The sequence below is a fragment of the Mercenaria mercenaria genome, chromosome 1, assembly GCF_021730395.1.
Source record: "Mercenaria mercenaria strain notata chromosome 1, MADL_Memer_1, whole genome shotgun sequence".
NCBI classification, from domain to species: domain Eukaryota; kingdom Metazoa; phylum Mollusca; class Bivalvia; order Venerida; family Veneridae; genus Mercenaria; species Mercenaria mercenaria.
Window position 1 is genome coordinate 44193183 of NC_069361.1, and position 26046 is coordinate 44219228.

Genomic DNA, 26046 nt, shown 5'->3' on the forward strand with positions numbered 1-26046 from the left:
ATTTACGTGCAAATGAGCAACTGATTGAAATTTCACTATCATGTTATTTTTAAAGCTGAATCTAGAAATTTTATCAAAATAAATATTCTAGCATAAACTACTGTACATGTTAATTTTGTTGACAAGAAAATTATTGGCTATCAAATTCTATCTTTTATATATTCCATTACAAGTAACCATTTAGCACATAATCAAAATGCGCTTTTTAGCGAAATATTTATTCAGTAAATAACATTTTATTGCTAGCATCAGCAGAATTCCAAGCCCTGACAAAACAATCCAAGGCGATATTCTAGCTGTTATAATATGAACATGATAAGTGCGCTATCTTTACATGGAAAGACGCAGTTTTCATAAAATATGATGTCTGACATGTGTGCAGATATGAGTAATTTAAAGACACGTGTGCGGCAGATTGCCTATATATGTAATTTAGCGCAGACGGTTGAAGTAGTATGATGTGGAACGTGGCAATGTTTTCAAACATTCTGTATTTTCTTATTTTCATTGTGAGCATCGAAGGAGTTCCTGTAGCTAAAACTAAGTATGGTTTAATTAAAGGACAAAAAGTTACTGTACAGTTCGAGGAAAAGAAGTTCAAAATCGTAAAGTTTTTGGGAATTCCGTATGCAAAGCCACCAGTTGGTGATCTCCGATTTCGGAAACCAGAAATGATATCTTCGCTTCCAACAAATCCGTTTGAGGCAACAACAATGGGAGCTATTTGCCCACAAACAAACATCGGTGTGAGTAGCTCTGAGGATTGTCTGTTTTTGAATATTTATGCGCCACTGACGGCCTCAAAAGGTAATCGTAAGCCGGTAATGATATATATCCATGGAGGCGGTTTTATAGTAGGATTTTCGGATTTATACGATGGCAGTATACTTAGTGCCTATGGTGATGTCATTTTGGTTTCAATGAATTATCGCCTTGGTCCTTTAGGTTTTTTTCATACGAAGGATAATGAATCACTGGGCAATTATGGTTTATGGGATCAGCAGTTGGCTATACAATGGGTATCTGAGCATATTGAAGCATTCGGGGGAGACAACACAAGAATCACAATATTTGGTCATTCAGCGGGCGGAAGCAGCGTTGTTTATCAGGCTTTGTACCCTGGAAACGATGGGTTGTTTAAACGTGCTATTGCACAGAGTGGTACCGTCGCTTCATGGGCAGTAAACAGGTTTGATTCAAACTTCCAAGCATCCATGAATTTCGCAACGTATGCTGGTTGTGGCGGTTTAAACAGCACATTGATGCTTCAGTGTCTTCGGAACATAACATCGGCTGATATGACGTCTACGACAGAAGCCTACCAAGCTTTAAATCCTTTAACTTTGGTAAATAAAGCATGGAATCCAGTTCTCGACAATGAGTTTGTTTTAACAGCAACAGTTGAACTCTTGCAGGAAATAGGTGATACAACCAGAAATTCCAAATTTACTACTTTCAAAAATGTTGACTTGATGATAGGCGCAACCAATCTAGACGGAAATGTTTTTTTACCGAATTGGTTGCATTCGATCAATACGTCATCGTACGCACCTACGACAGGTTTCTTTGGTGTCACATCGGAACAGTTCGAAAAAGTTATAGTTCCCATGGCTGCAGCAATGTTTCTGGGAGAACAGCCGTGTAATGTGACACTTGATGCTGTTAAAGCTGAGTATACAGCTCCTGACAATCTAACACGTCGATTGCAGAATCTAATTGATATAGGTACAGATTCTGCATTGAATGCTCCTTCTGTTGCGACGGCAAGAGCGCACAGGAACAATAGCACATCAACATATATGTACCAGTTTGCAACGGCCTTTGTAAATCAGCTCTTTCCCGTACCACCTGTTCTTCTTAACGAGGAAAGCGCCGGCCATGCAGACGATCTTGGATTCGTGTTTGGATTTCCTGGCACATTGCTGCTTCTATTTGGAGTGAATCCAGTCAACGTCACAGACGAGCAAAAGAAGGTATCGAAAGCAATTATGACCATGTGGACCAACTTTGCCAAAACTGGGTAAAAAGTTTATGATTATTTAGATTTCTGTCTTCAAATTTTACTTTTTGATTGTTGAATTTCTAACTATTTACTTAGTCGTCGAAAAATATTTTTTCAAGGAAATATAAGATCATATTCAATACATAAAATAAAAAATGTGTAAAAATATCCACTCATTTATTTTCAAGACAAAATATTCACACAAAGATAAAGCAAAACTGATTTGTAATATATTTTTTATACTGAATTTAATTGCTTTAGGTACTGGTACCTTCACAAATGTACCAGCTCTTTTAAAGGAGTTCATCACAATATTTTGTGCGCAGCTCAATCGCGCAGCAAGCGATATCTACTGTAAAGTTCAGAATTCGCCGCCGAAAGTGCATAATTGTCGGATATGCAGTGCACTCGTGCAAAATATATCGTATGTACTGACAATATAGGTCGTACATCCATATTTTACCCTTAAAAGTGATGGTGTTTTATTGGAGGAGTAGTTGTAGGAAGTGCTGGAATCGAATACATTGTGGACAGCCAATTTGAAAGTAAACTATTCCGTCCAGTAATGATGCAGCCGACTCCAAGCCAAATAAAATTGCAGAAAATCTTAACGTAGATATATCTCCTTCAAGTTCAAATGTGACTTCCTAAAAATGTTGTTATACTTGTTGTGTCCCATCCCGCATTTCACGTTATAAGACCAGAGTTATGGCCCTTGATAGTCAAATTGTACATAAAGTGTCTAAACATTTGTGTCGCATGTACCTCAAAATTATATGTGCCAAGAGTCATGAAACCACACAAGAATTAAATTCAGCATGCGAAGTTGTGCACCAGTGCTTTTATTTGAGGTTTCACTCAATAAAAACAGATTTATGTCCCTTGACGTGGTCAAATATATACGTAAATGGGATGTGAAAGCTTGTGTAGCACGTATCTCAAAAAGTATTTGACCTAGAGGCATGCAACCTTAAAGGAGCATTATTCCGCATGTGAGTAAGAATATTGGTTAAGGAACTGATAATAACATTGTGCAATTTGTTTTGTAAGAAAAAAAAATGTTCATAATTTTTAGGTGGGTGGGGTAATGAAAAAATACTTTTGTGGGTGGAGTGAATATTTTTTAATTTTTCTTGAAAACAAGCACAAGTCGATATTATTTTTTTGGTTTAGATTTTTTTGTCTTAGTTCTAGCTTACATAATATAAAATATGGAAAAATTCTGTCCGCTAGATTTTTCATATCATTAAGAAATACTTCGTGTTTTTCTCAGTTTCAGGTACTTTCGACATCTGTCAAGAGTAATTTTTCTGAGTTATTATATCTATATGTTGACATTTTATGCATAGTTATAGTGGTGTTATAAATTCGGATGCATAAACAGTAACATCAGAGTGAAACTTCGAATAAATAATTGTTTGCAGTAGTTTTATTATGACATGTATGTACTGTTTCTTCGGACAAAAATACCGATTTGGTGTTCTTAATATACTTTGAGTATTGAAAAAAGAAGCACGGGTACCTATTATTTTTATTTTTTATTTTAACTTGTCATACATCAATCTATGAATATGCAGAGTTACAAAAAAATCTGTCCGCTAGAAATAATAGTGAAAAACATCTTTAAAATCCAGCATTTGTATATTACATTGTATATTTTCAGTCGGTATATTTAACATTCTGTCTGTTGATGTATCCGAAAATTCTGAACGAATCATTTGAGAAAATAATGTAGAACAGCGTATATGATCGGAATATAATTGAAATTACCTAAAATTAAAAATAAAAGTCCATGTTCTTTAAAAAGTATATTTTAAGCAAATTCAAGAAACCACTATTTAATGCAGGTAATTATTTCTAGTGTAAAATCTAATGTATTATTAAAACCCCAGCGTATTCGGCCAGCCAGATACTACGCGGTCTAAGGGAAATAACTGTGTCAAGCATAAATTTTTAAGTGTTATATTAATATAAAAATGTCACTTTGGAAGGGCTGTAAGTCCCACAGGTAAAATTTGGTAAAAAAAGATAATTTACTTTTTCCATCATACTGGTATAAATATTTTTAATGATAATTTTGAACACATTTTCGCCTTGTGAAAAAAAATAGTAGCCATTAATACCAACAACATATAGAGGAACTCCTTCAAATATTAATAGTTCTAGTCTGCTGCTATAATTGACCTTTAAAACTTTAATATCAGTTTTATTCCAATTGTTTTCAGTCAGGAAATGATGCAATGATTTACATGCCATTAGCGTTTTCAGACATTTTTTGATAACCTTATTTATGCCAAAATTTAATTTTATTCCAGAAATCCAAACGCACCGGTGGACCTGCAGTCTATTTATAGCGGTCTACAATGGCCGTTATACGAAACACTGACAGAGGCCTACCTTAAAATCACACCGAACATGAATGCAGATTCCGTAAAGACAAAACTTGCTGAACGTGCAGTTGAATTCTGGAATGATGAGCTACCCGGCATTCAGTCTTCTTGTTAACAATAGATTTGTCATAATATCATTCTTATTGCACACGCTGACGAAATTAGTAAACAATATAATCCTGAAATAAAAGGCACGACAACTTGATAATCTTGATGAATAAATTGCAAGCATAACATTGTCTTTTGTTTGTTTATTTGGTTTTTGGTTTTGTACTCCTTAACATGTTTTTTTTTCTGACACTTAGATTTGCCCTTTTCCTAAAGTCGACCGTCCGTCAAGATTTCCTTCCGTTCAAATTTGTGTCACGCATATCTCAAAACGTATATGACCTAGAGCCATCAAACCTCACAAGATTATACAGTATATCAAATTGCGCAGCTTGTTTTCAACTTGGCTTCCACTCAGCCTGGGAAGGGCCCTCGATAATGTTGTCATAACTTTTGGCCCAACCCATTTGTATACATGACATATTTGATGTATGTGATTGTTGTTTGTGTTTCTGTATATATGTACAATAAAATACGATTAAACTAAAACTCAGCCAGACCTGGGTTGTGACCTTTAACTTAGTTAAAATATACAGAAAAGATACTAAAAGTTTGTGTCTCATCTCTCTCAAAAAGTATTTGACATATTATTATAAAACAGTGGAGAGAACTATTATATTAACATGTGAAGTTGTGCATCTCTTGACCTAGAGACATGATATATACCATGTAGAAATATTGTTCAGCATGTGAATTTGTGCACCTGGGTTCTGTTCAAGAGACCATTATCCTCGCCTGGGGAAGGAAGTCACGACCAGGCGGTCTGCAGATCTGCGCTCTCCATGCCTACTAAGCTACGCGGGCGTGTTGTTTTGTGTTTTGAGATTAATTATTATGTGACATATTATTTGGGTTCAAAGCACATCATATCAGCACATCATATTTAACGACAAATTGATCGCCAATACCGTATTTGTACTTATAATATGAATAAACTCGTCAAGTGCTTAATTCAAACATCAATATCTATCTTTGACTAAGCTGTACGAAAAGTATGAAATACTTTCAATGTTATTTTTTTAATTGTTACATTCCCTGGTCCTTTTGGACCGTAGAGAACATTCATTTCTACTGTAATAGATTAATTAAGCCCGTGTTAGGGGACGTGAGGGGGTGCACATTTCATTACTTCCCATAAACTGACTAGCCCGCCCGCTTAGCTCAGTAGGTAAGAGCGTTGGTCTACGGATCACGGGGTCGTGAGTTCGATCCTCGGGCGGGGCGTATGTTCTCCGTGACTATTTGATAAACGACATTGTGTCTGCAATCATTAGTCCTCCACCTCTGATTCATGTGGGGAAGTTGGCAGTTACTTGCGGAGAACAGGTTTGTACTGGTACAGAATCCAGGAACACTGGTTAGGTTAACTGCCCGCCGTTACATGACTGAAATACTGTTGAAAAACGGCGTTAAACCCAAAACAAACAAAAACATAAACTGACTCGATCAAACCGAGTCTGCTATTATGTTACTTTAATTAGTATAGGGATCACATGCGATATTTGATTTAGCAGACCCCTTAGTAAACCAGATCTCTAAACTTATTACATGATAGTAAATATTGCACAATCGAGTGGAATCGTTTACATGATTGTTTGATTAAAGGAGAAAGGCTTTTCTCTTCATTTTCTCACCTTTAAAGAACAATGGACACCAGGGGCGTTCATTAAGCTATACAGAGTAAAAACATTTCTACCGTGTATTTAAAGAAAAATGCAATCAGTCGGTAAACAAACAAACATTCATTTATTATTTCTAAATGATGTACTAGCATGAAAACATCGTTTCTCATGAATTAATTCTAAAAATGTTTACTTGTACTTTGAAATGGGGATAATAGAGCAATAAATGAGCCGCACCATGAGAAAAACCATCCTAGTGCGTTTGCGACCAGCATGGATCCAGACCAACTTGCGCATCCGCGCAGTCTGGTCAGGATCCATGCTGTTCGCTTTCAAAGCCTTTCGCAATTAGAGAAACTGTAAGTGAACAGCACGGATCCTGACCAGACTGGACGGATGCGCAGGCTGGTCTTGATCTATGCTGGTCGCAAACGCACTGTGTTGGTTTTCTCATGGCGCGGCTCAGATATGCTACAAAACCTCTCACACGTGAATACGCTGAATAAAGGCTAGTGGCGGAGTGTTTGTTTGACTTTTAAAGAAATACAATAAAATAAACACACACCAAAAAACCTTATTATCTATATATCTTTTTGTACATATTGACCAACTTATTAAAATCATGTTATGGCTAATGAAGAAGGCTGCAATTCTTATCAATTAACTCGTCTCCTTCTATAACCTTCATATAGATTTCAGAGATTCAGAAAAAAAACATGAGTTAAGAACCAGACGACATTTTATTGCCGATTTTCCTACCGAATCGTGGCAGTGTCATTATCATAGCTGATGGCATCTTCTAAAGATAAAGAACGCTGGCTTATTCTTCTTGATACACACTGCAGTTTTGTTTCCGGACCTTTGTCATTTACCTAAACAGCACAGGGTGCCACCGGCCCTGTAGCAAGAAACTGGCTGAAATCTCACAACAGACCAGACGCTGCCAGGAATACTTTTAGGCCAACCGGTACATCTACGAAGAAGTCTGAAAACTGAATTTTGATGTATGCTAAATAAAGACTTATTAGCAATACTTGAAACAGTATGCATTAGTACTTTTAAGGTTTTGATCTTTAGATACCTCGATTTCATATATTGACAGTTAAAACTTACAACAATCATACTGTCCACAGTCCACAGGTCGCTAGGCATGGCTGCTGGCCATACGAAAAAGAATAATGAAGCTGCCTATGGAATCATATGTACATTAATCGTTCGTGTGTGTGCGCGCGCGCGCGTACGTGCGTGTGTACCTACCTGCTTATGCGTGAACGTATGTGTTCATGTTTAGTTTTTTCCCAACAATTCATAGTTGTATCATTGAGCGCAATACCCAACTTTATAGTGCCGCCTCACTGGCATATCACTCCGTAGCCACCCGGTTACATTATATTGACATCGAAGTCACCAGTTCGAAGTCACCAGTTCTAAGTATAATCCTATTAATGCTGTGCATAGTACCATTTTTTACGTCTTGAGTATGACTCGGCTGTGGAGCGAACCCACGACCCCCGCATACCTGTATAAACATAGTACAGATTCAATCGCTTTAATTCGTGTGGGTCAGACCAGACGCACGTTGGAGCGTAGTTTTTACCAAAAATCTTCAGAACAGTTATTCAAAATTAAAGACAGATTTTTAAAAAAGAAACATTCCTGTGCACATTCAAGAAGATTTGCAATACGTTCCTGTTATAGGAGCATTCTGTACATCTGAACCTCAGCCAGTATCAAAATCGGAGAACTGTCTGTTTACAATAGAAAAAAATAAAATATCGGTGTAAGGGAAGTAATCGCGAAGTTTTAGTTCGTTGGCTTTTCATTCTTGCATTCTGTATTCTTTTGTAAAGGATACATAAACAAACACATCTTAAAGCTACAGTCACACATACGGATATGTCCGTGCGTTGAGGTGCGATGCGGATGGGACTTGTCTGTGGTGGGGGCGGACACGGATAAGTACGGAGCAGTACGTCTTACTTGGAAGGAACTGGTGAGAAATGAGGAACAAAATAATATATATAAAATACAGGACGCGAATAAGTTCTACGTTGAACTACGTTTTACTACGCGTGGCTACTTGCCCAGAGCGGGTCTGCGGTGAACTACGTTTAACTACGCTTTAGTACGGGCAGCCTCGGATAACTACGTTCAGCTACGAATCAATACGACAAAGTATGTTTCAGAACGGATAACTACGTTTTAGTACGTTTAACTACGGATGCACCAAGTTGGACTAAAGTAACGCTCAAATGACTACGGATCGCTCAAACTTTTGTGTATGTTCAAAAGTTGGAGAAACTTGAAAGTTTGGGATAAGTATTGAATACGTTTTGACCAAGTGTTGGTACGGATTGATACGGATTACTACGTTTCTATCCGTGGCTAGACGTAGCTATCAGCGCCGTATGTGTGACTGGGGTAATAAGCACAATACACTTGTACATTTAATACCCCAGTCATAGTGTTATGTTCTGGCCGCGCCGTTCCCGTTTCTGACAAACACGGTTTGGAAATTTTAGCCGGGTATCACGATGTGCCAGTTGTCGCCATGCGCTATAGCCAAGGTTATACCACAGTCACACATACGGCGCGGATAGGTACGTTTAGCTACGGACAGAAACGTAGTAATTCGTACCAATCCGTACCTGAGCCGTACGGATCAGGTACGGATCACTACGTTTCTATCCGTGGCTAGACGTAGCTATCCGCGCCGTATGTGTGACTGGGGTATTAGCCACGCCGCCACGCTGTCGCCTTGTTTTCGCTACGTTGTTCTGCGCTGTTCTTCGTTATGCCTTGCTGCCGCCACGCTGCAACCAAGTGCAGCTAAAACTCGCCACGCATTGGCTATACGTGGCGGCCAAAACGTGGCATTACGACTGCAAGGCTATATCAACCGACCGGACGCGCTATGTTCACGTTCTGATACGTTTTTCTACGTTATACTACGTTTTCGCCTTGTTGTTGCCACGTTGTAGTACGTTGTCGGAAAACTAAAGCGAATTTTAAACCTGTCCGAAATTATTTTTCAGTTCAAGTTTTGTCACGTTTGATCACGTTTCAGTCACGTTGTTCTACGTTGGCTCACGTTGTAGCCACGTTTCCCTTCTTAGCTATACGTGGCGACCAAAAAGTGACGCTATCACTGTGGCATAAAAGACTGTTTACTATTGGATTAAAGTGTCTAGCCATGTAATGTCTTAAACAAAATATTACAATTACACACATCTTTTCGTTATTAGATATTACCTTTGGCTTACACTTTTTGACGATTCATAATAATTATTATAAATATATTGCCGTGATTTTGTATATTTAATGATCAAAAACTTCTACAGCTACAAACAATTTGTGCATACCTGCACCTTTAAAATTTGGGGCGATTTATATTAGAGAACAGTAGCTCGTTATAGTAAAACATAATTTGGTTTTCAATGAGAAAAACAGGCCGTCAGAAACAAAGAAAAAATCAACAACTTATCCGTTCTCAAACTGACAATCCTACACATTCAAGGGTATCAAACGAACCCAGAACCGTGAATGTTATTTCTCCAACTGAACAAATTTAACAGTTCAGCATGTTCAGCAGGGTGAAAATGTAATGGAATATTCAAAATCTCGAAATCTACTTAAAAGATTATTCAGTAGAGAAAACAGAACAACTTCAAAGTTAGGGAGAAACAAGAAGCAAAATGTGCTAATACAAAGAAATTTAAAGGGTATTAATTTAAAAAGAAAAAAGAGCTTAAGCGTTAAAAAAACTGAGGGACGTTTTAAGCAAAAAATATAATATTATATATAATTATATACTTCAACATGCTTGTTTTCACTAGATTCCAAACGTGACGTTTCTTCACAGGTATTAGATTTGCTTTCGGTCCCTCTCAATCAGGGTGCATGCTTAGCTATAGTGTTGTATAATGACTTTAAGAATTCATTATACATGTACTTATTAGGTAAGCATTATTCATCTTGTTGTTCGGTCAGTTATAGGTCATACTTAAAAGAATTCCGGGATGCTACATAATAAAATAATTTCAACATTGGTCATAACAGAAAGTGACAGGTCGTGATATCTCACCTAGGTTAACTACCCTCTGGCCACGTTATGATTCTTGTTTTGTCATGTTCTAATTGCTTTGACAAGACGACTAATGGAAATAATGAAAATAATGTTTATTTTATAATGGTCACCTTGCGTGCCCTTTTGAGAAAAACAATTTAGTCGTCACTCATATGGTATACTATGAAATGATACAGTTTATTCCACATCGTTGAGGTCGGATCCAGACTTTTCACTGCACGAAAGCTGGTACGGCCAGATTGGTAACAGGTGGGATCCCGCCGGCTTCTCAACCTTTTGGAGGAGCACTGCCCGAAATACCGCTTCATAATTAGCGCAGTCCTCCATCGTGGCATGTAGTGTGGTGTCATTTAATTCGGTACGTATGCAATGTGTGCATACGTACTGGTGTCTGCTTCTGGAAAGGTCCAGGACTCGACGATCAGCCTTTTTTATGAAAAGATTCCTGGCTAGTTGGTCTTCAGCTAGGGTCTTTACAACGGCCGTGTACGCACTGTCAAACCGCTGGATGACATCGGTGACCCTAAAGTTATGAGCACACTAGCATTCGTCGCAATCAGCCCTCGCCTGGTCCCGAACCAAGTGCCATACTTTGCACACCAGGTACTCCAGTGTGAAAGAAATGAAAATCCTAGCAATGGAGAATTTCCTCATACAATATTACACAAAGGTAAAATTTGTAAAGCAAATGTTAGTCTCTATTCTCTGAGAACGAGTGGACCGCACAAGTCATTTTAATTGCTTATATAGTAGATGTATCCGTCACCCAAATTACGAATATATATATAGTCATAACTCAGAATAGTAGAATTTTTTGACACTGATGTGCACTTAAAGTTTCGGGTATAAGGCAGATAGGATACTGCCTTCGGCAACGTTGGTTATCTTCATTGATCGGTGCAGTAGCCTGTAATGGTCCAGATTTGACAGCAGGAGTAATTGTTCCGTCTTTCCCAGGTACAAATTTGTAGCGAATAACCTCCGTACCTGAATTTCGTGACTTCATGACAGATCGTTGCTTAGAATTTCGTAATTTACATTTACAATAAATAAAAATCCCAATTCCTAGAGTAATTGAGCAACCAGCAGCTATAAGTACTATAATCCAAGTGGGGAAAATCGAATCATCAATTAGTTTAGAGTGACTTAGATTCTCTAATTTGTTAATGAGAATGTGTAGCGCAATTTGCTTAATTGTTTTTAATTCATGGGGCAGTTTGACATTTGTAAATTTTCCAAGTTTGTAATGAAATTGTTTCCAAAGGTGATTTGTAGAAATATTAGGGGGAAGTAGAGGGGGAAGTAGAGGGTTATAATCAAGATGATGTGTTTTCGTTGAAATTTGAGAATACCAGGGACTTAGGTTCAAATGTTCATTAAAGGCCTGACAGTTCATCTCAAGTTGAACTAAACTGAGAGGGGCTTTAACAACTAATTCATAGTTAGATTTAGTGTCAGAATGGCACACGATGACGAATCTTAAATCAATTAAGGTGGTGACTGCCCAAAGACCATTATCTATATTCTCGACGTAAGGTAACTTGGTGTTGGGTTTAATAATAATGTTAGAGTTTTGTGTAACTTTAGCCGGATTGCGTAGAAATAAAGCCGTAACGCATAGTTCAGACATACTTGCTTGATAAAATGGAGATTTGACTTGACAAAATTGCGTAAAGCTACTTTTGCAAGATTCTAATTCACTGGGCAGAATGACAGCGAATTTTGTGCGTTCTCGATTAAAAAGTAGAGCTGAAATTTCTAAATCGCACTTAGCGACTAGATGTACTTTAGGTGCCTGTGGTATCGATGACCGATAGGGCAGTTCGAAATTATGAATACGGTAGACATCAAATCGGCTATTAAAACCAATTAGGGGAACATGAATATTAATGATAATCTTGTCCTCAGCAATCATAGTCGAGCTGGGTAAGAATTAATAATATTTCCACAGATCAGTGTTAGGGTCCGCCGGCAGGGCGCAAGTTTTAGGCGCTTGGTTCTGAATTTCTACTAGCTAGTAATACTCTTAGATGAAAAGATGATAATAACCCAGGGAAAACCCTGCCAGCACTTAATATATCGAGCTGGGATTTTAATTCTGATAGATGAGTCTTAGCATAGAAAACAGTCTGTTTGATTTCATCAATGATAAGCTAAAGGTTGTTATAATTAATAGTATAACCTTGAATTTGTTCAATCTGTTTTTCCATGCGACCTTGCCATTTTTTAAATATTTTTTTCATCGACCTGTTGTAAAGCTTGTATTAATTCGTTAATAGACTGCCTGTTATCCGATATGTGAGAACGTGAAATGTTTAAAATTGACAAGTTGTTTTCCAGTATGTGTATAATGGATTTTTGTGTATTAGCTAATCTAACTACGTTATGTTTAAATACTTGAACTTCATCATTATCAGCAGTGCCAAAAAGAAATTTGAAGACAGACCCTAATCCCAGAATGCTTCTTTTGTTTCTAACGTGCAACGATAGGTAGTCAGAGTAACTATTAAGTATTTTCGCATAAGAGTTCCGAACGTATTGTAATTCCAGTTTTACATTTGAGATAGATTGAAGATAGGGTAATAAGTCTAGGTTCTTAGGACTGTTTTTAAGGTGGTTGCTCACATTCTCCGTGGTAGAATTAACAGTTTCTATTTCTTGGTCAATTTGATCCAAAAAGGAACTAAAAATCGAAGTGTCTAAAACTAGAGCCACGCTCCAATGCGAACGTGTGGTAGAGACTTCATTTATCTTTTGAAAAATAACATTATCATAAGTTTCCGTAGCACCGACCAATGTAAAAGAGCACAAGAATAGCAGGTAACGCATCCTTACTGAAACAAAAAGAACAATAACAAAAAAATCAATTAGCAAAAAGATTTCATAAGTCACTGTGGGTCAAGCTGTCAAGAGCAGATGCCTATCATTCTTTTGTGTTTGTTTTACAATGTATTATAATATTGTGTTGTTTATTATGAATGACGATGTACTATGTACAAGTCTTTAATAAAATTCTGTTCTGTTCTGTTCTGTTTTACAACACGGTAGCAAGACACTTTAAAAGCATGTGATTGATATTTTTATGTTTTTTTACCCGACGTCTGTATGTTTAACCGTATGTTTACGACTAGTGCGTCGACGTTTGGTCGGGTTGATAGTAATGGCATTGAGCTGCATTTTATCACTGTCGGATAAGCTAAGGGCGATGTCAGAGTCTGAATCATATTTTTATCAACACACATTTTTACAACAATTTTCCTAGTATTTTGATTCAAATGGTTCCTAAAGATTTTCCATTAAGGATTTAAAATAAATTAAGCTTACTTGTTGTTGTTCTTCTCTAGTCGTCTTGCCGAATGATGTTTAATCAAAAATTTTATGTCTATTTATTGTAACTTTTGGCGGAAATTATCGGTCTCAATTAACTTATTCAGCGAGTAAAATTTATTTTCTCATAATGTCAATCCTACTAATTGTCAGTTTTTCCTTTCATATTGCGGAAGTTTTTCCTGTAAATTCTACTTTAATTACCATACTTAAACCATTACTTATCATGTTGTTAAACCATTGTTCTTATTCTTTCTATTTCAGTCACATTCTTGAAGGCAAAACCCCTCTGGGCAAGGTAGGAAAATGTAAAACTAGCTTGGACTTTTAAAATTGTGAAAATTATTGTGATAATTGTGTTCGCTAGTAATGCAGTGTTTTATATAAAGGTTTAGAGTAATTAAATGGGGTTCTGACTTCAAAACGCAAGAAAACAATCTAGGACTGAAGCAAAAATGAAAACAAATCGATTATTCTAGGACTGAATCAAAAATCCGTGATGTTGTGAAAATTAAATCTATGTATGCCTGTGATTTCCTATTCATTGATTATGTATATTATGTCATGTGTTGAAACTATATATTCTTGATTTTGTGTATTCAGTTGTGTTCTATTCTTCTTAAAGACATTAATCTTCAGAACTATATATTCTTGATTTTATTTTGTGTTTTCAGTTGTGTTCTATTCTTCTTAAAGACATTAATCTTCAGAACTACGGCTAAAACATTTAAAATAAAATTTACGTATTAATTATAAAAATTAGTCGGTTTTATGCATTGCTTTATGTTAATTTGTTAATTGCCTCACGTGAATTTTTGTTTTTATTTTTATTCTCTTATAGATAATTAAAAGAAAAACTCACAAGAAAGGGGCGAGTGTTGTATAATGACTTTAAGAATTCATTATACTTATTAGATAAGCATTATTCATCTTGTTTTTCGGTCAGTTATAGGTCATACTTAAAAGAATTCCGGGATGCTACATAATAAAATAATTTCAACATTGGTCATAACAGAAAGTGACAGGTCGTGATATCTCACTTAGGTTAACTACTCTCTGGCCACGTTATGATTGTTGTTTTGTCATGTTCTAATTGCTTTGACAAGATGACTAAAGTAAATGGAAATAATGACATGTTTATTTTATAATGGTCACCTTGCGTGCCCTTTTGAGAAAAACAATTTAGTCACTCATATGGTCGGTTTACCTTAAATACCGCTAATATTTAGGTAGAATTTTAGTATCAAACTTGCTCGTCCGAATGTTAGTTACATATGCTGATACTCCATACGATATAAGTTAGATTAGGACCGAGGCAATTAATGATGAAATATTATTGTTAAAGTTTAGAGATTATTTGAAATAATAGAGTTTATGTTAGAGACTATGGATTATTCACAAGGAACAGAATGACAAGATCATCTCAGCTGTTTGAAATGTCTGGCCCTATTCTGAGTGACTGTCTCATGCTTGACAGATATTTGCTAATCTTTAGCCTGCTGGTGGCAAGTGATTCTGCCTTTGCGACAAGTACAGACAAGTACAGACCAAGACCAGCCTGCACATCAGTGCAGACTCGTCTTGGTCTGCACTGTTCGCTATTTAGTCAGAAAATTTTTAGTAAACATACCTGCAATTAAGAAATGGTACAACGGAAAATGTTGCATAGGTAAATTATACGAAGACACGTTAGTTCATTTTAATGCAGCTTTGCTGAAAAAAATGTATAGAAGAAAGGCTGTACAACATCTTAATACACTTACATATTTATATCACTTGTTTTAAATTTGCGGTTTTTTTAATTATATGAACATAATCATAGCAACCTTAATTTACAAATAAACAATGTCATTTTTTAAACAAAATGGGCTATTTGGAAATACCGAATAATACCGAAATAAGTGCAAATTCAATAATAAGATTCAATCAAGAACAAGATTTTATAGAAAACGTTTTGCAAATGTTCGTGATCAGATTCATCTAAACTTTTCTGATAAAGAGGACAACATTGTTCTATGATTTTTAGATTTTTTTCAGATTGTGAAAGGGAAGTAATTCAACACTTATTATATTTCTCTCAGTCGTATTATCTACCATGTCATTTTTGCTTTCGGACAAGCTTTTTGTTGAAATTAGGTTTATATATACTTACTTCTTAAAGTTTGAAAAGCTGATACCTTATGATTGTTACACATCAATGACATAGATTTTTACTGGAGAAATGAAATTATATGTGTTTCATTTTATTTAAGATGTAATTCTATATTGCTTGCATTACAAATTGATTTATTTGTTGTCGGTCACTTTCAAATCAAGGAACACATTAAGATATTAGACTATTGTAATGATGACAATGAATATGGAGACGTTTTTGAAAAAGCGAAATGGAAGAATGTGGCACTTAATTGTATTAATTTGGTGCACGTGAAGACTATATATATGTGTCATTAATAAGGCAGATAAGTCGATTGATTCCTTTCTTTTTAACAAAGAGAAACCATTTCAGAAGTATTAATAGATGTTCTGGAAAAAAAGAAAATGTAAAAATTGAGTTTCTGTCAATTCAGAGTCGCGGCCGGGAAAATTCCAGACTTGTAACATGTATGTCATTTCTAGATTTAATAAAATGATTTAATGCAGATGGTGTTCAGCAGTTTAGATATGTATAGTAGCCGTGTAATAATAAAAAGCTTGACAGAACCTCGTATTTTATCATTTTATTAAGCTCGTTCACTAATTTTAAATTTAAAATTCAATATGATAAGTAACTCATGTAGTACCCTGTATATATGCTCAGTACATCTAGAAATGCAACGTTTTTACCCTCGATTTTTTTCACACTTTCCTTTATAATTTCCTTGTACATGTATATTTGAATTATACCAAGGGTCCAAATTCACGTTTGAACAAGCACACAGTTAATAAGGTTTAAAACCGCCATTTGCATTTTACCAATGCAAGGCATCGTCGGTTTAAAAAATATTGACAGTAGACCAAAGTGTTGCGTTTCTAGATGTACTCAGTATATTAAGATATTGCTGATTATAATAGCAAGTAACTTTCGATATGAAATTATACTCTGATATTAAGTACATGTACTGGTATTAATGATGTTTTGCTGATATGAATTATTAGCTTGAAAAAAAATCCTATTGCTAATGTGAAGTAACTTATAATTTAACAGTACAACACTAAGACAAAAACTTTCATATTTCTGATATAACGTTATTTTTTATTGTAAAAAATGATAATAAAAAAAATAATAATATGACAGTGAAGACGTCCTGACATGTACAAAACAAGTACAATTATAGTTATTCAAGGTTGCATCAAACATAAACGTGAACTTGTAACAATGACCTTTCATTAAATGTAGATCTCACAGAAAAAAGTAGAACTTAGAGGAGTCATTATATATGTTGTTCCTGAAAAAGACATAAAATCAGTCAGCACGTTTTATCTCTATCTACAGGATTTGTTCTAAAAAGAGGGGGAAATGTTGAAAGTGTTGCTGTTTTATAGCGTGTTTTGCTTATTTTACATTGAAGTGTACCCGTTTCTTGTTACTGACGGAACTCCAAGTGTTCATACGAAGTATGGCGACATTCACGGCCAACTAGTCCGGGTAAATTTTGATGGAAAGCACCACAACGTTCGTAAGGTTTTGGGAATTCCGTATGCAAAGGCACCAGTTGGTAATTTGCGATTTCGGAAACCAGAAATGATAACTTCACTTCCGGCGTCACCATTTATGGTAAGAAAATTAGGCCCTGTTTGCCCACAACCAAATATCAAATTGTTTGGTTTGACAAGTTCGGAAGATTGTTTATTTTTAAATATATATGCACCAATGACACCTTCATCAGCACAGTTAAAGTCTGTGATGATATACATCCACGGAGGGGGATTCAATCTAGGATTTTCAGATATCTACGACGGTAGTATACTCAGTGCCTATACCGATGTTGTAGTTGTGGCGATGAATTATCGAATCGGTCCTTTGGGATTTTTCAGTACCAAAGATGCCGAATCACCTGGCAATTTCGGTTTATGGGATCAACGCTTGGCAATACAGTGGGTTTCAGAGAATATTGCAGTATTTGGGGGAGACAACTCTAAAATTACGATATTTGGTGAATCTGCCGGTGGAAGCAGTGTCGTGTATCAAACTCTATATCCTGGAAAAATGGGTTGTTTCAACGTGCTATTGCAGAGAGCGGTACTATCGCCGCCTGGGGAGTAAATCGATTTGATTCAAACTACAAGGCGTCTATGGATTTCGCACAGTATGCTGGTTGTGGCGGCTTAAGCCACGTATTAACGCTCCAGTGTCTTCGAAACAAATCATCAGGTGATATTCGCACGGCGACCGAAGCGTATGAAGCTTCGGAGCCTGTTAATTTAGTGAACAAAACATGGGTTCCTGTTTACGACGGGGACTTTGTTTTAACAAAAACAGACCAGCTTCTAGAGGAAATGGGCAGCACACCCGGTAATTCAAAATTTACAACATTCCATGATGTGGACTTGATGATAGGTGCAACAAAAATGGACGGGAATGTTTTTCTCGGGAATTGGCTGACTTACATTAACGAATCGTCATATGGTCCTATGACAGATTTCTTTAATGTCACGGCGGAACAATTTGAAAATGTTGTCATTCCTATGGCTGCAGCAATATCACTGAGAGAAAAACCTTGTTTGCCTTCTCTCGAAGCTATAAAAATTGAGTATACAGATTGGGAGAATCCGGGAAATCTGACATACCGGCTTCAAAACCTTATTAATATAGGTACAGATTTCGGTTTGAATGCCCCTTCTGTCGCCACAGCTAGAGCTCATACAAACAGCAACACATCAACGTACATGTATCAATTTGCAACTGCCTCCCCTAGAACATTCCTACCCATACCACCTATGCTTCTGAGTGAACAAAGTGCTGGTCATGCTGACGAGGTTGGCTTCGTGTTTGGATTTCCACTAGCCTTGTTGGTGCCATTCGGAGCCAGTCTTTCCAGTGTTACGGCGGAACAAATGAAAGTGTCTAAAGCAGTTATGGCTATGTGGAGCAATTTTGCCAAAACAAGGTGAGATTTTAAACGTTTGAATATTTATTTACAAGTTCCTGGCATCATCATTAACTTTGTAATATTGAGCTACATTAAAATCTAAACATTGTATAAACATAGTATCTACGATTTTCAAATACGGTCGTTGATGTTGTGTTTAGCTATTTTCGATTCTTGTGCCATTGAAGACGCGAAAACTTTACCCAAGCAGAGCGATCTTCCGTCTGCCGTTGTTATTTGAAGTTTAAGGTAATATCATCATCTACTTACAATAACCTCGAACATTTTACTCACTCGATTGCCAAAAAAAGTGTATGAGGTTTTTTATTTAATAAAAGGAAGAATATACGTTTCCGTGTTGATAGAAGTCTTTGTAAACTATTTTTACTTGCAGGAATCCAAACACACCGATGGACCTACAGTCTATTTATAGTAATCTACAATGGCCGTCCTATGACATAGTGACAGAATCCTACCTAAAAATTACCTCGAATATGGGCGCAAACTCTGCAGGAACAAGACTTGCAGCAAGAGCAGTTGAATTCTGGAACGACTTATTACCATCACTTCAGTCTCTTGGAAAACAATAAAACTTAAATTTGTTTTTATTACTATATGTTTTATTTATAATTTGCTGCATACACATTTAAATGTATGAAATTTACAACATTAAACGGCCACGGAACATACTCAGTCTGGGTAGACAGAAGTCTGTTAAAAAGAATTTATCAAAGATTTATGAAGCCTGTCTATCTCCGCATTTTTATTGTGCCACTTTTTTCTATTCCGTTCGCTAAGAAGCAAATTAAGTATCAATGAATCTATATTTATTGCAGTCTTTTGGCAAGAAAATATATTTTTGAAACCGGCTATTCTTCGGCAGCACTGAGAGAACAACTGTATTTCTTAATCGCGTATCCATGAACTATACTTTGAGCGGTAGAATATAATGCTATGAAACCGGAGGTTTGCTTTTTTGATTTTATATAAAAATTTAACAACTAGCAAAACTTTTACTATAAAAGGCATCAAAAGGTTTCTATATCTTGAAAACTGATCTTTATAATCTTAGATTGTAATGATTGAACGAAGGAATTAATGGATAATCAGTTATTTTTTATAAAATAAATGTATGTTAATTGAAGTGTTTCATCAAAAAATAATCTTCCTAAAGTAGCCGCTATCTTACAATGTAAAAAGTCACAAAAACGTGTGAAAAATCATCAAATCAAGAACTTGATCATCAAATTTTTTTTTTCCTAAGTAGATGGTATAACGTTATATGTATGATTTAAAAAGGAAAAAACTAAATTTCATATTTTATAACAATTTACAAAATTTGCAGAAATGTATCAACTTGGCAAACGAAAGTTAGAAAAGCGAAATATAGATAATCGCACATGTAGATCGTCAGAAAAAAGAATTTTTATGTTTATCTTACATTCTTATTTAAATAAAATGGTAAAGGAACTATTTCTATTACAGTTACAAATGATTTCTAAAGTTGTGTCCACTACTCGCCCTGCATATCACTTAAAATTGTTTTGCAAAAGTAGCAGTCAAAATGTATGCCTGAGTATCGGTTTAGCTTGTTTTTACAAAAATAACACAGTCTAGTAAACAGTCAAAATGTATGTCTGTATATCACTTTAAATTGTTTTTATAAAAGTAACATTATCTAATAAAGAGTTTTGATAGATGTCTGCATATCACTTTAACCTACTTTACAAAAAGTAACATACACTGATAAACAGTCTTGATATGTACATTTGCGGTTTTAAAATGACCTTAAGATAGCAATATTTGCCAGCTGAAACAGTAGCCATGCCAGGTGTGTACTTTGGATTCTAATTGCCGAAGACACACCACAATCTGATGGAATTCATTTGAAGATCAACGCTGCGTTTCTTACATAGAACATAGCCTTTTCCTCTCCACAAGCTGGTTTAACAATCTCTTCGAAGCAATTTTGATTTGCAGTGTATACGCTGAAAGTATAAAAATTATTAATAAGTTATTCATCATAATCCTCATAACCATGACCATCATCATTATTTTAATCGTCATTGTCATCGACATCATCATGCTTGACATCATCACTATCATCACCATTTATATTTTCATCGTCGTATCGTCAGCATCATCATTATGCTCGTCCTCGTCGTCGTCGTCATCATCACCATCATCATCATCAATACTCGGTTCAAGATATAAACTAAATTAAAAAACCTTTACTTTTTGCGTCACTTTTACTGTAAAAATGAATATAATCCCGGCCAACTTTATGTTCAGTACACTATGATTACAATTGCAAGTATCATTCATCGTAAGTATGAAATATATAGCAAAAGAGAAGAGTTATAATGATGAAAATCATTCTTTTTCTATAAAAATGGATGAAGAACGATACATATTTGAACTTTTCAAAATATATACCTTCAAAATAGCTAACTGTAATGGAAAGCTCTGTTGTCACTTTATAGACCAGATACGAATAATTGTGAATACAAACATAATTCGTCCCATTTACTTAAGACAAATTACACCGTGTCGCAAAATGTCTTTAGATAAGCATGTCAGTCTTATATAAAAGAAATGAAGGTACATGGTATTTGTTGAAAAGTAAAGAGTTATAATATTTAGAGAACGTTAAATGTATATACATGTACACTGCAATCCTGTTAATTACCTTTAAACTTCTTCTTTATAGCGATGCGGTCTTAATATCAAATAAAATTTCACGAACTTGTGAATTAAAAGAATTAACCACCTGCATCTACAGGTGATATTTTGCTTAAACAAACAAAACTCTGCTGATGAAGATTTCGAAAAAAAAAATTACATTGACACTCGTAAAAAAGTAATTTTACAAAGTTTGTATGTTTCCATTGTAACTTTATGATATGTTGTTGAAACATTTTTACAGCACTTATTCTTATCTCCTTACAGAAAACAAATGGAAGTTATGATTTGGAAAAAGTAACACTATAAATTTCAATATACCGATAAAATGGTGCATTTGAATTTTGCGATTATTTGGATTTTTGCCATGTAAATGGAACCGTAGTAAACAAAAGAACACTTGAAATATTCATGCGCATTCTGATTCAATTGGTGTATGCAAATTATGGTGAACATGATATAGTTCCCAGTTTAAACGGAAATATTACTCACTCGCATGTTTTTGATGTCGCATAAATGTTGCTTACGTTCTGATAGCATCTAGTAAAACTATGTGTTTGTATGGCATCATTAACACAAGTGTCCTGTGTCACATCTATAAAGCAAAAGAAAAACTTGTTAAATATTTTAAATGATTCACGCTTTTATTTGCCATATTGGCTCTCGGTAGAAAGATAATCTGAGTTTGTCATTTTTCAAACTATTAGAACTACTCTGTACTTATCAAAATAATACCGCCTCAATAGCTAAATGATAAAAGGTCGCTCTAAATGCAGGAGGTCGGGGTTCGATCCTGGCCGCGTCGTATCAAAGACGCCAGAGAACGCTCCTGGAAGATCTTTTGCTTTGAATTCAGCTCTTTAAGATTTGAACCAGGAGGTAAATATCTATTACTGATTGCCCAGCTTGTCACACAGAAGCTTCGCAGGTCATGTTTGTGATCTTAAATCAAGCTTATCGTTAGCATTACCGTTATAATGAACTTATCAATTTGCCTTGATGCCGATTGAATAAAAAGGAAAAGTGTATGATTTTTCCATATCCTGATTATAATGATTGTTACGTCAGTATTCGTTCATTTTTATTTCATGGCGTCGCTTTTTATAAACTGACCACCCGGAAATCAGCCAGTTGTCTTTGTGTCTTCTTTCAGAACTCAACTTCAATAAGGCGCGTATAGACAATTATTAAGAGAAATTAGTATAGACCATATAGACATCAGAGGTGACAACATTTATGTTTGATACAGACTTTAAAAAATGAAAACAAAACTCGCCGCTTTGTACGTGTTGACATTGGTCAGCTACGAACGTGCGTGTTGTATCGAAGTCTGTGATATTATTCCCCAATGCCTTTTCAAAGTACTGTCGGATTTCGATTTTGATATTTTGTGGGCAATGGTCAATATGTTGTGAGACACAGTTTATATCCTTCATTATTGTCTGAAAAAAAAGCATTCGTGTGCTCTCGATTTTGCATTTTCTTTATAACATATGCATTAAAGATGATTATGTAAAGATACATATGCATATTATTAAAACAGATCAGAACAGATCAGAACAGAAAATATATTTTAATTTGTATATGCTACACTATCAAGATCGAACACAGATTCTAATGTACAAAAATAATAAAAAGGCACACAACCTCTTGAAACAATGCAATGTGTTGCCTAAAAGCATTCTAATTTCTTGATACAACATGGTAGGTGAAGATATAGAGTGCCTCTATAAATAGGGAATCCCCGTTATTTGAATCGTAAACAGGACAGCTCTACATAGCAATACATTCTAGTTAAAGCCAGGTATTATAATAGTAAAACAATTACCAATACATTAGATTTTATCATAATGTCAAACATTCGTTAGGGTGAAAGGTCGAGTTTATGAACAGAACGAGCATCAAAATTCATAGAATTAAGCTTACCCATTGCACATCTTTTTAGCTTCGGACTGAAACTGGTTGTAAACATTTCCATAACTAGCTCTTCGTTTTCTCCCGATGTCATCGTTGTGAATTTGCTGATTCAAACTACTTCTGTAGCATTTCAATGCTTTACTGCAAGGGCCTTAAATACACAGGAAATTTGAGAATGAATGAATTAAAGGAGGACGCTCAAAAATAACCAGCAGCGAAAACGTCAGTTGTAATAGATACACACCCATGGTTTTAATTGTAAACAAATTCGCCGCTTAAGAAATTCATGCAAGTTTTAAAATCTAATAGAAAATTGACATTGTTTCAATTTCTGATGAGCTGCATATAGAAGTGGTTCTGTCCGTTTCATGATGTGGCGAACAAGAGCTTGTATGCAGCGTTTAGATAAAGTTTTCCTTCTTTCCTTCACCTTTGTAACGAGCTCCTTTAACCTGCTAAATTACTAAAATGGACTGGTCAGTCATTCAATTTGAGCAGTACCACTTGATATTCAAAAGAATGTTCAATGAAAATTTACTGACTGAACAGCGAACAGTGCAGACCATGATGCGCAGGCTGATGGTGGTCTGCACCGGTCGCAAATGCAAAACCACTAGCAGCTCTAAGGTTATTTTGTATTATTGTCGCTTACATGACACGAATAATGCCTAATTCTTCTATATCGGCAATATTCGTTTTTTTTTCTTCTGTTTTTTAATAATCTCAGACTACTGAGGAGGTATATAATCTAGATGGTAAAAGTGGGTCAGTAATTTGAAGTATCTGTAAGAGGAGGATTGTCAGGCTTTTAATCGTAAACCTTTGTATAGCTGGTACTTGGTAGTACGTTATCTGTCACAAAAAAAAATCTGATAAAAGATAAAAGTTTAAAAATTATATACTGCCTCTAACTGTTTAACCAAATACTTCATTAAAGCGATACGGCGACTACAAGCTTAATTAAAGACCCACCACAACCTAGTGACCTAATTTTCCCCCTGCAAGAATTTTGTGAAAAATAATATGATAATACTTGTATAATACTGCTATATTACAAGGCTAAAAGTGGACAATTTAGTCCCTTCATGAATAAATGTTTGTTTACAACTTCATCTACAAACTTGATCAGTCAATCACTTTTCAGTACATGTTTAAAAACAAAGATAAATAACAACCTTCTTCTGTAGAAACAAAACTGGGGTCTTAGCTCACCTTAATACACAGGATACTGTACATATATTGCTTCATTTATTTAATAAAATGCTATGACATTAAAACATTGTTTTACCTGATATATGTAATTGTCACTTTGTAACTAGATATTTGATTTTTAGTTAAAATCACAATTTGTACCTACATTTATCTAGGTTTAAAAAGTCAAAGCACTGAAAAGACTGATAGCCATGACATTTTTATCCCAAATGACACAAGCCTCGATTTCGGTAAAATGACGTTGAAATTGACGTCACTTAATTAGATATTTGTTTTCATTAATTTGTTTTTAAAGCAACAGCCAACAGTGTTAAAATCAATAATATCGGACGAAGATTTTTAAGTTTAAACGTTTCAACATTTAGTTATCCCACTAGTAGTGAAATATCACAAATAATGAGTGATTAGCGAATTGCTTCCCTTTGAAATCTACACGCCATTAACGGTGTATGGGTCAGAGAAAACATGCAGTTATTGCTCTGAATATACGCGGATATTTTACGTGCCTGGCGGATTTATTGATTGTTATGGCAAGTGTTTATTTTCATTATAAATTTATTCGTAATTTAAGTAAAAAAATGGACAGACCGTTTCGTTTGTTATGTTTCGAAGATACAACTTTGCAGCGAAAAATGGCCGTGTTGACATTTCGATTCGACTGTCTGCAGTCAAATACTTTTAACAGTTTAAAATCTTTGATGTATATTTGTTAATTTTCATGTTGGCAGAATATACTTGTATTCAAGACAGTCGGGCATCTATAATATATTAAATACATTCTGTATGAAATTTTCTGTCTAGAAATTGTAAATGAACAGGAATATTGTAAGATATGTTTTAACTGTCACATATGTACACTGAACTGGTGAATAATTAGAATGTGTCACTTTATGTACCAGACACTTTATGTACCAGCACTTTATGTACCACTTTGGACACCTTATGTACCACATATATGATACATAGTGGATGATCATTTTTGTATTAATTTGATGAAAATGTTACATTTTATGTTACTTGAAATGTTTTTTACTAAATTTAAATGTTAATTTTCATAAATAATAAGGTAAATTGTATTTAAATTTAACTCTTTCCCAAAATGTCAACAACATTCTATGGCCTTGAGCTGATTAAATCAAAGTTGTTTTCACAGGTAAGTATCACATATTCACAGTGCTACACTATGAGATACAATTACTGTATAATATATCACAAATAAAGGTGATAAATACTTCAAACAAAATGTTACTGTTAAAACAGTAGAATTCGCATCTGTAGACAAAAACAGGCAAAAATGGTATAATGACGAATGTAAAGATAAATGTCAGTTATATAAAAATGCTGTATTTGAGTATAATATATGTAAAAAAAAACTTAACAAGACAAACATTGTTAGACAAGAAGAAAGATTATAAATATTGCTGTAGAAAATATAAAAAGGAATTTAATAGGCAATTAAGTAAGAAAATGAATGATATGCGTCGAAACAGTCCCAGAAATTTCTGGAAAATGTTCAAGAAAAAGACTAGTAGTCAACCCGCGGATAATATTGAATTAAGTGAGTTCTTCCAGCATTTCCAAAATTTAGCGCAAATGGATGATGTGACAGAAAACGAAAAATGTATGGAAT

General features: G+C 35.1%; 4 protein-coding genes across 4 annotated transcripts; 3 read left to right on the forward strand and 1 right to left on the reverse strand.

The window, feature by feature from the left end:
• Window positions 1–350: 350 nt before the first annotated feature.
• LOC123545637 (neuroligin-4, Y-linked-like) lies at window positions 351–4626 on the forward strand. Its single transcript, XM_045331956.2, has 2 exons — window positions 351–2020; window positions 4318–4626. The coding sequence occupies exons 1-2, from the start codon at window positions 456–458 to the stop codon at window positions 4505–4507; spliced, it is 1755 nt and encodes a 584-aa protein (XP_045187891.2). The 5' UTR covers window positions 351–455; the 3' UTR covers window positions 4508–4626.
• A 12578-nt stretch (window positions 4627–17204) lies between these two features.
• Window positions 17205–18114, forward strand: LOC128555198 (cholinesterase-like). Its single transcript, XM_053536817.1, has one exon. It carries the CDS (start codon window positions 17258–17260, stop codon window positions 17777–17779), a length of 522 nt encoding a protein of 173 aa, XP_053392792.1. The 5' UTR covers window positions 17205–17257; the 3' UTR covers window positions 17780–18114.
• LOC123523087 (neuroligin-4, X-linked-like) lies at window positions 17809–19195 on the forward strand. The gene is made up of 2 exons (XM_045300717.2): window positions 17809–18623; window positions 19000–19195. The coding sequence occupies exons 1-2, from the start codon at window positions 17809–17811 to the stop codon at window positions 19193–19195; spliced, it is 1011 nt and encodes a 336-aa protein (XP_045156652.2).
• Window positions 19196–19971: 776 nt separating this feature from the next.
• On the reverse strand, window positions 19972–22723 carry LOC123540570 (uncharacterized). The gene is made up of 3 exons (XM_045325690.2): window positions 22564–22723; window positions 21780–21882; window positions 19972–20593 (listed from the first exon to the last, which is right to left on the reverse strand). Exons 1-3 carry the CDS (start codon window positions 22721–22723, stop codon window positions 20488–20490), a joined length of 369 nt encoding a protein of 122 aa, XP_045181625.2. The 3' UTR covers window positions 19972–20487.
• Between the last annotated feature and the right edge of the window lie 3323 nt (window positions 22724–26046).

Bases quoted from the DNA above. Each gene is read 5' to 3' on its own strand.
- LOC123545637 (XM_045331956.2), top strand. From the start codon at position 456: ATGATGTGGAACGTGGCAATGTTTTCAAACATTCTGTATTTTCTTATT. The intron at 2,021-4,317 runs GTAAAAAGTTTA...ATTTTATTCCAG, and splicing joins ACCAACTTTGCCAAAACTGG to AAATCCAAACGCACCGGTGG.
- LOC128555198 (XM_053536817.1), top strand. From the start codon at position 17,258: ATGATAACTTCACTTCCGGCGTCACCATTTATGGTAAGAAAATTAGGC.
- LOC123523087 (XM_045300717.2), top strand. From the start codon at position 17,809: ATGGATTTCGCACAGTATGCTGGTTGTGGCGGCTTAAGCCACGTATTA. The intron at 18,624-18,999 runs GTGAGATTTTAA...TTTTACTTGCAG, and splicing joins AGCAATTTTGCCAAAACAAG to GAATCCAAACACACCGATGG.
- LOC123540570 (XM_045325690.2), bottom strand. From the start codon at position 22,723: ATGAAGGATATAAACTGTGTCTCACAACATATTGACCATTGCCCACAA. The intron at 21,883-22,563 runs GCGAGTTTTGTT...TTTGCTTTATAG, and splicing joins ATGTCAACACGTACAAAGCG to ATGTGACACAGGACACTTGT. The intron at 20,594-21,779 runs GTGAGTAATATT...TTATACTTTCAG, and splicing joins GCGACATCAAAAACATGCGA to CGTATACACTGCAAATCAAA.